The 12918-nt window shown below is 38.1% G+C and overlaps 1 protein-coding gene across 1 annotated transcript; it reads right to left on the reverse strand.

Moving 5' to 3' along the window:
- Positions 1-2924: 2924 nt before the first annotated feature.
- LOC110458761 (neuropeptide-like protein 31) lies at positions 2925-8806 on the reverse strand. Its single transcript, XM_021510652.1, has 3 exons — positions 8643-8806; positions 7115-7141; positions 2925-3693 (listed from the first exon to the last, which is right to left on the reverse strand). The coding sequence occupies exons 1-3, from the start codon at positions 8677-8679 to the stop codon at positions 3395-3397; spliced, it is 363 nt and encodes a 120-aa protein (XP_021366327.1). The 5' UTR covers positions 8680-8806; the 3' UTR covers positions 2925-3394.
- Positions 8807-12918: the final 4112 nt, after the last annotated feature.

The raw sequence follows: 12918 nt of genomic DNA on the forward strand, positions 1-12918 counted from the left end.
AAAATGGTCGCCTGAAATGTATTTTGAGGCAGGGCAAATGGTTTTTGTAGGAATATGTCTTAAAAAAGAAAAAATGTGTAAATATAAAAAATACCTGGTTGTCTGGATGTAATTATTGTTGTAATAATTACAAGTGGCCTCTGGCAAATCTACCATAAAACCGGGTTTTATGGGATTTGCCAGAGGCCACTTGTAATTATATCAACAATAATTACATCCAGGCAACCAGTTATTGTTTAAATAATACCGAGAAAAAATACGCAAGGTTTTCGTTTAAACTCCTTTTTTTCTAGATGGGCAATTTTAAATCGGTTCAGTGATTTAAATTCTACAATATTTTATTATTTTTCTTCTGATATATCGACTTCATAGACTATTTTGAATATTGATTAACATACCGTAATGACGTTTTAAGAGAAAGGGACGTTTTCACGATAAAGCCTTATTATAAGAGCATCGAAAATATCGTTTTATTAACTTTACACCTATTTGTTAGTTGTATAACTTAAAGCTTATAATTGGACACTTGTACCTGAACCAGGATACTCCTGGGGGGAGGTCATCACGGGTGTGAAGGTGACTTACCAGTGAGGAGATCTTACGGGAGCTGAATTAAGGGAGGCAGGTGCGGATAGGGGTAAAAGCCTTAGGGGATCGGTACTAGCACGGACTTAGATAATCTAATTTCGTGGTACTAGTAATTGTAATCTTACTCCTCTGGCTAATTAAAATTCTAGAGAAAGGTTCACGACATATTGACATACCCTGCCAAATTCAGGGTTACAATTATAATGTGTATGTCCACTCACTAATAAGTCGCCCTCATATCACGATGCGCGTTTTTACCCGTGGATTTCTTAAATTTATAAACATCTTTTTCAGTATTAGGATGGACTTCAAAATTAAGGACAACAGTATAAAATATTGATTATTAAATTATTTCGAAAAAGGCCTTCTAAGAAAGATCTAAATTTAACATACAAATTTTCGATGACGAGTAATGGCCGCCGTAGTTTGCGTTTCGGAAATCTTCTAACGATATCGTAGGCCGTTGCAATGGAATCGATGTCATCCAAATAGACTACCCGACACAGGTGCGCTTCGGTATGAGAAAGGGGCAGTTTCCAATCTCTGTAGTATATACGTCTCTGCTCTGCCCCAGGGGTTTCAAACCCACCATTATACAAAATTGATTTCCCTTCCATCAAAATTGAGACCATAACGCTATTTCTGCTTTTGTTACTTGTTTTCATAGGATTTAAAAAAAAGGTTCAGCTAGTGATTTTAATATCCTCGTGAAAAGAAAGCCACAAAATTCCTGAATATAATAAAACGAGAACAAAAAGAAGTTATCTTAGAGTTACTTCCCTTCATTTTTGATATTAATACAAGTAGGCCTAAATATCGGCTTGTCCTGGTTTTCATTCTTCTTCTTCTTCTTTACACAAACGTGTATTAATAGTTCAACCTAATTTAATTTTAAATTTGAGATAATATTTTTTGTAAAATGCGTCGCAAGAAAATTATCTGTAGATTTTTTTTTAGAAATGATGCATAATTATTAAACAGTAAACTACTCCACTAAAAAAAATTCAGGAGTCATTATTGGGAAAAAAATAGTAGCAAAACTTTTATACGTTGGGAATTGGTCATTTCTAACTCTTTCAATAATTCTGCTTTTATAAATAAAATAAAACAGTCAAGTCCTCTGCTTTTTTTCTTGCGTTTTTTATCATCATTTGGTAAATAGGACAAATTTCAATAGTCTTATACAGTGTAAAACACTTGAGTGTACTGATTATAGCTAACGCTTTCACCCCTATGTATCATGAGAAGACTCTACCATGCATTGATATTGATGAGTCCATTATAGTCTACAGTGGTGAAAGGGTTAAACCCATTTACAAAGACAAAAATATACATTATCTTGCATCAATAGATTTTGGAACATACACTAACCATTTATACATGTAACGGTTCGAAGCAAGCAGGTTTCTGTCAAAATTGCAAGATTTCATTAACTCTCAGACCATAAATTAAACTGCAAATTTGTTGTTAATTTAAACCTTCCGTCATTTCTTAAAATATTCAACTATGACCTCACCCTCCTCCAATACGAACACCATTTGCGAAGAATTCCTTTCATGATGGTTTACATTTTACAAGCGGCAAGCATAACGAACTCTAGAAAGATTACATGTAAATACGAACACTACCAGAGTATTCCGTCTTTGCGTATTGCAGAGTTATCTTCTCTTGTGAGCAGGTATTGATTCTTACGTCATTGATTTGTGTGAGAAAATTACGTCGTTTTCTCAAAAATTGATAACGTTACTCTCACAAACAAATGACGTAACAATCAATACCTGCTCACAAGAGCAGATGATAAATGTGGGAATAGAAAGTGTTAACAAAGTAGAATTAGCAAACTCGTTACCTCAAACAAATTCCCTCGACCGCGGGAGGTAGGTCGATGATTTATCTCCCCTGTCATGTGTTTAATTGAATCCAATGAGATACGTTCTTCTATCCACGGGGAAGTTTATATTTTGATAGCCGTGATGTGAGAATTGAAACATATTCTCAATTATATTTTTTCATAAATTAACATTGTTTATTCCGAAATGCTTCCGAAATAGAAATCGAGATAAAAACAAAACACATTAAAAACGGTTATGAAATAACATATCGATTTATTAACATTGAAAGATTCAGTTTGACAGAGTGTGTCAGAAACGTGCTTTCTACATCGTGTTTGGTTTTGAATCTTCAGAAAATATTCCTATAGAAATAAATAATGTATTAAAAATGACAGTTATCATAAAATCATAAAATTGCATTCTTAACTAACAGACACTGTGTATTAAAAGTAAAATCCGATAAAATATTAACATACCACACAACAAATTGACGTATAACTGTACGTCCCTTTTTTGTTTATTCTATTTTTGTTTCCGTATCTATCTATCTAATTATCAGTTTAAGCACGGACTTGGATCTAATTCCGTGGTTTTAGTGTATTTTACAATTGCATTTTAAAATGTTACTGAATTTGATTTTTGATACAAGGAAATGCATTAAAGTTTGCAAATTAGTCGCAAAATTCTTCAAACGGATTCTTTAAGTTACTTTAAATGAAAAGGTCTATAAACCACACTGCTACAACGCCGCGGCGATTAACAAAGGGAAGTAACTCCTCTACTAAACGTCAGAATGTGTATGTAATTTTCTTGAAATTCTTCATTAATAGGAACCAGTATATCAATTATACTTTAAGCACGCTAATTTGTCTGCATACACAGGAACCTCCCTTTTTATTTTATTTTTTTTCGGAATAAGAGTGTTCGACGTCAAAAGAGAATATTCTGTGATGAAATATGTCGAGTAATCTCCCCTAGTATCCCATAAACATGCTTGGTCTAATCCAGGATCTTTTCCATGGCTGATAGTAGTTCATTCTAGGATAACTCCATCGGTTGCCATAGAAACTGTTTCCGAATCCTCTTCCGTACATGTTGCCATACCCACCATACATGCCACGCCCATTCATCCCGAAGCCACGTCCATACATCCCAAAGCCACCCCCATACATAGGGCGCATTCCATAGAAACCATTGTTATCGTTGTCGAACATATCACCGTAATTATCTCGGTAATCTCCTAAATTATCATAATAGTTTTCGTAGAAATCGGCTGTAACAAAATAAAAAAAAATCATCATTAATGTTTTGTTATCCATTTTAAACATAGAAATTGAAAATCGTTGATCTGAAAGCAAAATACGAGTTGTTATGTATATGTTATATATGTGCGTGTATCAATGTATTCCTGATAAATGTCTTTGACTAAGTGTTTAAAAGATAAATCTGACAGACCAGTTTGCAGACATCTAGCCTAAATAAATAAATATATAGTTTTAAGATAAGAATTACTAAATTATCAACTTATATTATAGAAACAAAAGATAAAAGCTTCTTTATAAAAGGAAATGTAATTAATAACGCATCTAGCAGTGGTTCAAAACTTGTTAAAAAAACAATTTTATTTTCCCATAATGCATGAACTATAGTTTCAGTGTCGGTTTTGCAATGAAAACAATATTGACTCTCAACAAGACCTATTATATATAGATAGTACTGAGTAGTTAAAATACATGTATATGATATTATTATTTGTTTCCCCTTGGTCAACCTTGACACATTATTGATCAATGAGACTTAAAAACAACAAAAGGATTATTTCATAATGCAAAAAAAAACAAGCAACAATAAAGGAGATCCGGTTTATTTGCCATGTAGTCTCGTTCAACCAGACGCTTGTTCACTTGTAATTTAAATTAGCTTGCTAGAGAACAACAAGAGTCTGGTTGAACGAGACTAGTTCGACCTGTTGTCATTCGCTTCTCATTCGCTTCAGTCACTCGGAACACAGAGGGGTGAGGTGTTCTGAATGGGGTAATAAACCTTACTTATTTTGTATATATCATGAATGAGGGAAATATGACTGAGAAAACCTCGAGCGCGAAGGGTTAAAAAGGATGTGTTATTTCAAATGATACGATCCCAATATTGCAATAAGATATACTTTTTATTGGATGAAGTTTAATAACGATTACCTAGTAAAACACAAAACTGTGTTGCATGACACCAAACAAAAAATAAAAATAAAACTTTTATTCTTGGATGCAGTGTGACGTAGACAGAAATCTCAAATCGAGGGTAAATTTAGTTTAGTACGAGGCTTTGCCGAATATTTAATTTTTAAAAGTTTTATCCCAAGGGTTGTCTACGTCAGACAGAAGCGACTGACTTTTTTTTTCTCTCGCAATTTCCTACCGTAAAAATTGTTGTAATGGTTTACCTGATGTACCGCATCATCATCAAATGCGCTTGGTGTGATAAAATTGATGACGCTACCTTGGTTACATTGCATACAGTGATGACGCTACTCTGGCTACACTGCATAAAGTGATGACGCTACGTTGGTTACACTACATAAAGTGATGACGCTACTCTGGCTACACTAGATAAATTGACGACGCTTCCCTGGCTACCCTGCATACATTGATGAAGCTTCCCTGGCTACACTGCATAAAGTGACGACGATACCCTAGCTACGCTGCATAAAGTGTTGACGCTACCCTGGCTACACTACATAAAGTGATGACGCTACAATAGCTACACTGTATAAAGTGATGACGCTCCCCTAGCTATACTGCAAGTGATGACGCGAGTTGACGTTTTCAGAATGATAATGTGTATGAGCCGTCTTTCCGTAGGTAAGGAGAGGCATGTTTATATTTTCTCTGGCGAAAACGGGGATGTCCGAGAGAAGTGCGGGGGAAGCTTTGTCACGATCCTAAATGAGGGATTGTGTCTTACATGACAGGTGATGAATCACCAACATGGCTGAACCACAAAACTAACATCTATTAGTAATATATAATTACCGATACATGTAATTGTGCAGGGGGACAAAAACAACAAAAAGCTATGAATATAGAAAACAACACGACCATTAATCAATAGAATAGCAATCATCTTTTTTTTTCCGTTAAAATTGCATCGCAAGCATCAGTCCATGTTCAAGGTTTAGCCAGGAAAGTTAGAAGCATATATATATACATGCTGTACATATTTCCAAAACCGTATAAAGTTAAAACAGACGTATTGTTTCCGTTTAGAGCCGTAACAGCTAACAATAATATAATAATATATATATATATAAAAAAAGGCATTATCACAATTTTGAACATGCAAAATTGATACCAAAAACAATATCATTCAACGGAAAAGTGATTTGGAGATAATTAGATTTTTGACGGAAACATTATTTAATTATTACGTGCAGATAATGAATTATAGTTAAACAAAATTCATTGCAGATCAAATGTATAACCTAACGTAAACAAGAATAACAACTTTAATTTGCAAATCCAATTAAATTGTTTTGAAGCTCTATAGAGTGCAGAACATATGTTCACATAGAACATGAACTGAACTATAACACTACGAGACCAGATCTCTATTGCTATTTTTGTGTCAAACTAAGTTGAGTGGTAAATGTTTATTTTTGAATAAAACTAATAAAATAAATAGCACTGCGGGGACGTCTTCGGTAAGTTGTCACTGTAATTCAAATGGATATTAATCTTGACGAGAAATATCGGAACTATTTTCAACTTTTAAAAGATCATTCAATTATATTCAGACAATACAACTTGCTAGAACAGTTTCAAAAACAAAAACAGTACCTTTTACACAAAGAATTGTGTAAAGGAGAATATTACTGATACCCGGAAATGATTCGTAAATGATATACAAAACCTTAATATCTAAGGTAACTTTATAACTTTAAGAGTACCTTATGCTAGCTGTGTTTCAAATATATACATTTGTACTATGACCCATCTTAATATCGAGGGGTTACGCTCACATTCGCTCTCTACACCTCTGGAATATGTCATAGCAAAATTTAAGACACGAAGATAGCTGTTTGATTGGTCTCAAGTAAAAAAAAAACTGACCAATCGCTAGGCTGATACATGTCCTTTGAAGATTACAAAGGAGAGACGCCCGACTTCAAAGCCTGTCAATTTTTACCGTTACGTGACCGCGAGATTCTTTTGATGATCGAACTAGTCTTCTTGTTTCATCAACAAGATGGCGCACACTGAGCCTTTAATTTTGCCATGACATATTCAAGGGGTGTAGAGAGCAAACGTGAGCGTAACCCCTGGATATCGAGGATGCAAGGTGGCGTACACTGAGCCTTTAATTTTTCTATGACATATTCAAAGGGTGTAGAGAGCGAAAGTGGGTGTAACCCCTGGATATCGAGGATTAAGTTAACCTCACTTGTCAGTCATCGAACCCTTATCGTGTTTAAGGGGAGGTAACTCTAAAACTGACGTCATTAGCTACATATGAAGGTGAAAAAAATAAGCGGTTGTTACTATGTCTTGATTTCAACCTATGATATGATCGTGATGAATTAAAAAGAGCAAACAAAAAATGAATGAATAAATGAAATGAACAAATAAAAAAATAGAAAAATAACTAAATGAGTTGATAAATAAATAAATGAATGAAAAATACACGAAGCAGTTACTTACATTGTGCCGTTACCGTAGATACCACTGCTGTAAGTAAAATTGAATATTATCAATAGAAGACCTACATAAATAAATTCCAAATAATCAATACATAAAATGAAAAAAAAAACACGAAATCAAGGTAAACACATAAAATCAACAAAGCCAGAGAATAAAAACCAACAACCGCAAGTGGGCAGGGCACAAAAAATACGAGAGAAAATATGAAACAAATATAACCAGAGGTAAAACCAGGTGTTCCAAAAGAGTGGGAGTATCTAGCACCATATGTGGAGCCTGTAATGGCGGACCACACAAATCTAGGGGTGACTGAAAATCAAACAGAGGAGGCGACAAAGGAAATGCAGGGAGGTTACAGAACATGGAAATGACTCAACGCGCAGGCATACACACATAGGGAGATATTAGCCAGGTGGCATAGGACTAGTAGTTAGTGCCTGACAAGTAGGGAGATATTAGCCAGGTGGCATAGGACTAACAGTTAGCGTCTGACAAGGCAGCTCCTGCGAATTCCTCAAAATTGTATTGATTAATGTATATGCAAAGTGTATTAATTGTATATCTTTGTACTGTAAAGTGTTTAAGGGTGGCTTATGTAAACTAGATAGGGCGCTATATCAAATGTTGTTTATAATTATATTATTATAATTATATGAGGCGTGTAATGGGTGGCTCACTGCAGAAACGAATTTTACTATGTGTCTTTTTTCTTTGTGAATAATAAGAGAAGACATCGATGTGCGACTCTATGATCGTATTTACATGCCCCGGTTGCCCCTTTCCCCACAGTTTTTCTACTTGATGTCTCAAGGTACCTATATTTAGCAAATTGTCAAATGATGTGACAGCGTTTTATCCAATGTTGCCGTGCCCAAGATCTTTCAAATCTAAATATAATAATCATTATTATTGATTATTTCAATTAATATGAATATAATACTACATTGATACCGCATTAAAGCCATTTTGATTTCTGTGGAGTAAAACATATAGATAGATACATTATGATTTTGTTCGAACTTAAGAAAAACACTATTGTCATTCATAAAAAAAAATGTTTATGCATTGCATGTGAAAACGCAATGATTATGAGTTTTGCAATGAAGCTAAGACCGAAGATATGGCATTATATGTGGTAAGGGCTGCATACTCAGTGGATGCCCGTAGAGGTATAGGATTTGCCACAGTATCATTTGACAATGCATTATGTTGCTCAGAGACATTGATGGGCAATCAAATATTGATTTAAAAACTTGTATTCGGGGCTGGAGGCCTATAATGCTATATAAATTTTAAAACTTAAAATGAATAAATAAAATCTAAAACAGGAAAGAAAATCTATTCACAAGATTTTTTTTTTTATTTATCTGTTTATAAACGAGTGTAAAGTGTCTTCGTTTAAAACTTGTGCGAATTATAAAATAAAGTATTTTAGCTAAAATAATAACCGATAAAAGCTGAAACATACTTTCCCTCCAAAATAACAATAACTAAATTAATTAATTAATTAATTATTTTCACAACTTACCTGCAATCACAGTAAATATCAATACCCCGATCTTCATACTGCCGTTATAGTGTGCAAACAAAAACAGCAATAATTCCGGACCGGCCTCGGGTTTTGTTTTATACTCTATGAGTGACCGTTGTCTGCTCGTACTTGATCGCCCAATCACGACCGTGCACAGTCTTACCGCGAGCTATAACACACGGCGCTTGTTGTCTCTGTCTAATTACAGTTTACCTTACAAGGGTTCCGGACATAATCACCTTGGCGGTTTTGTATACTATATATAAAGTGGTTTAGGCCATACCTGTGTAAATAGTAGTTTCCTGATGAAATTGTCGCTAGCGGATTTTTTCACGCAAGATACTAACGCCACATTTAAAGATTAGCATAGTTTTTACTACAAATTGTTATTTTCTTACTTCCTAATGGATTTTGATATCTTGTATATCATTGTAAAGAAAACAAACCCACCACACTTCATTGTTTTTTCCTCAACTGAAACACATTGTTAGTGATAAATTGATTAAGATGTGTTTATCGACAAATTCGTTGCTTATTCTTTTTCTCCTTACTTTAATAGGACATTGATGGTTATTTTTCGTAAAGTACGATAAATACGCTTGTTTGATTGGGGTTTACGCCTAAAACCCCGGATCAGTGTCGTTTTGAAGCTTCTCCTTCCGTCTTGAATAACGCGAGACCGTCGTTAAAAGCAAACGTTTTAGATAACGATCAGCTGTTCCGAAATGTTATTACAGAAACACAAGTATCACAAATAAAAGGGAAAATGAATGTTTACCTGGCTAATAACTATCACTTTATAATGTAAGTATATGTGTTGAACAGAATTCATTGAACATACAGTGTGATAACCGGGGTTCATACCGATATGAATGAAATATAACGTTGAATCCAATATACACACTGTATGCAACATAAATAAGTCGATATGTATATATATTGTAAAATCCATGTTTTATAAAGATTTGAAATGTACAATCATCTACAACATAACAATAAGAATTACTTAACCAAACAATATTATCTGCACACGAAACAGACAAAACGTCAGCTTGGCCTGTTGACATAAATAGGACTAAGTGACATATATGATATGGCTACAATATACACGCTTATGCTTTTTCGTTGACTATGTTTCACATGAATAGCTTTGTTTTCTTTCTTACACCTTTCCTTAATAGACGTGACGGGGGGCGGACAACAAACAAGGAAGCGTGCAGTTACCGTGTGTGCTTTTAAATGTGTGTGGTACGGCCACGCGACAGTACCTATATTTCCCCACTAAAAAATATGTTCATTACCTTTATAGTCCATTTCAGATGAATTTACCTGTATTTTACCTGAGCTTGACACTGAAAACTTAAAGGGTTCCTGTCCCACCGCAGGCCAGGACTATATATTTCCATTGTAGTTTTCCATACACACAGTAACCATCCCCTCACCCCAACTCAAATCCCTACCCCTACACCAAATCCCGATCCATATCCCACATCCCTACACTAACCCCTACCTACCCATACCCCAAATCCCTACCCCTTCCCCTACCCCAAATCCCTACCCCTTCCCCTACCCCAAATCTCTATCCCTACCCCTACCCCTTCCCCAAATCCCTAGCCCTACCCCTACCCTACCCGAAATCCCTATCCCTACCCCTAACCCAAATCCCTACCACTACCCTACCCGAAATCCCTATCCCTATCCCTACCCCTACCCCTTCCCAAAATCCCTATCCCTACCCCTAACCCAAATCCCTACCCCTACCCTACCCCAAATACCTATCCCTACCCCTACCCCTAACCCAAATCCCTACCCCTACTCCTTCCCAAAATCCCTATCCCTACCCCTAACCCAAATCCCTACCACTACCCTACCCGAAATCCCTATCCCTATCCCTCCCCCTACCCCTTCCCAAAATCCCTATCCCTATCCCTAACCCAAATCCCTACCCCTCCCCTACCCGAAATTCCCTATCTCTACCCCTACCCCTAACCCAAATCCCTACCCTACCCTACCCCAAATCCCTATCCCTACCCCTAACACAAATCCCTACACCTACCCTTACCCCTACCCCTTCCCCAAATCCCTATCCCTACCCCTTACCCAAATCCCTACCCCTAATCTACCCGAAATCCCAATCCCTATCCCTACCCTACCCCAAATCCCTACTTTACGAGTGAGCTGAGGAAACATGTCCAGCCTAAAGGTGAAATTTAATTGTTATTTTCCAAGAAAGAAAAACAAGTACCCGCTGGTTTCGTTTTTCTTTGAAAAGAAATAGGCTTCCACGAACTATATTGAGGCATGGAATTCTCTTAGTTTAGTGTGAAAATGACAAAGAGGGTCATTTCCACAAAGACAAAATAAAAGTTTCCGTCGTCAAACCTTATACAGTATAACCTCAATGTATCGCTACCTGTTGTACCGCTAAACTCGCATACCGCCATCAAATCCCTAACCCTACCCCAAATCCCTACCACAACCCCTTCCTACCCCTAACCCAAATCCCTACCCCTACCCCAAATCCCTATCCCTACCCTACCCTACCCCAAATCCCTATCCCTACCCCAACTCCCTACCACAACCCCTTCCTACCCCTACCCCAAATCCCTATCCCTCCCCCTTCCCAAAATCCCTATCCTTACCCCTAACCCAAATCCCTACGCCTACCCTACCCGAAAATTCCCTATCCCTACCCCTACTCCTAACCCAAATCCCTACCCCCACCCTACCCGAAATTCCCTATCCCTACCCCTACTCCTAACCCAAATCCCTACCCCCACCCTACCCGAAATTCCCTATCCCTACCCCTACTCCTAACCCAAATCCCTACCCCTCCCCTACCCGAAAATTCCCTATCCCTACCCCTACCCCTAACCCAAATCCCTACCCTACCCTACCCTAAATCCCTATCCCTACCCCTACCCCTAACCCAAAACCCTACCCCTACACATTCCCCAAATCCCTATCCCTACCGCTACCCCTTACCCAAATCCCTACTCCTACCCTACCCGAAATCCCTATCCCTATCCCTACCTTACCCCAAATCCCTATCCCTATCCCTATCCCTACCCCTACCCCTACCCCAAATCCCTACCCCTACCGTCTTTACGAGTGAGCTGAGTATTTTGACGTTTTGATAGTTGCATGAAACATGTCCAGCCTAAAGGTGAAATTTAATTGTTATATTCCAAGAAAGAAAATAAGTATCCGCTGGTTTCGTTTTTCTTTGAAAAAATAGGCTTCCACGAACTATATTGAGGCATGGAATTCGCTAAGTTTAGTGTGAAAATGACAAAGAGGGTCATTTCCACAAAGACAAAATAAGAGTTTCCGTCGTCAAACATTATACAGTATAACCTCAATGTATCGCTTCCTGTTGTACCGCTAAACTCGCATACCGCCATCAAATCCCTAACCCTACCCCAAATCCCTACCCTACCCCAACTCCCTACCACAACCCCTTCCTACCCCTACCCCAAATCCCTACACTAACCCCTACCTACCCATACCCCAAATCCCTACCCCTTCCCCTACCCCAAATCCCTACCCCTTCCCCTACCCCAAATCTCTATCCCTACCCCTACCCCATCCCCAAATCCCTAGCCCTACCCCTACCCTACCCGAAATCCCTATCCCTACCCCTAACCCAAATCCCTACCACTACCCTACCCGAAATACCTATCCCTATCCCTACCCCTACCCCTTCCCAAAATCCCTATCCCTACCCCTAACCCAAATCCCTACCCCTACCCTACCCGAAATTCCCTATCTCTACCCCTACCCCTAACCCAAATCCCTACCCTACCCTACCCCAAATACCTATTCCTACCCCTACCCCTAACCCAAATCCCTATTCCTACCCCTTCCCAAAATCCCTATCCCTACCCCTACCCTTAACCCTAATCCCTACCCCTACCCTACCCGAAATCCCTATCCCTATCCCTACCCTACCCCAAATCCCTATCCCTACCCCTACCCCTAACCCAAATCCCTACACCTACCCTTACCCCTACCCCTTCCCCAAATCCCTATCCCTACCCCTACCCCTTACCCAAATCCCTACCCCTACCCTACCCGAAATCCCTACCCCTACCCTACCCTACCCCAAATCCCTATCCCTATCCCTACCCCTAACCCAAATCCCTACCCCTACCCCTTCCCCAAATCCCTATCCCTACCCCTAACCCAAATCCCTAACCCTACCCGAAATCCATATCCCTATCCCAACCCCAACCCCCAATCCCAACCCCAACCCCAACCCCCAATCCCAACC

The sequence above is a fragment of the Mizuhopecten yessoensis genome, unplaced genomic scaffold (genome assembly GCF_002113885.1).
Source record: "Mizuhopecten yessoensis strain PY_sf001 unplaced genomic scaffold, ASM211388v2 scaffold9739, whole genome shotgun sequence".
Classification (NCBI taxonomy): Eukaryota; Metazoa; Mollusca; class Bivalvia; order Pectinida; family Pectinidae; genus Mizuhopecten; species Mizuhopecten yessoensis.

Coding starts and splice junctions, on each gene's coding strand:
- LOC110458761 (XM_021510652.1), bottom strand. CDS start 8,679: ATGAAGATCGGGGTATTGATATTTACTGTGATTGCAG. Junction 7,142..8,642: donor GATATTTACTGTGATTGCAG/GTAAGTTGTGAA, acceptor TTTTACTTACAG/CAGTGGTATCTACGGTAACG. Junction 3,694..7,114: donor ATCTACGGTAACGGCACAAT/GTAAGTAACTGC, acceptor ATTTTGTTACAG/CCGATTTCTACGAAAACTAT.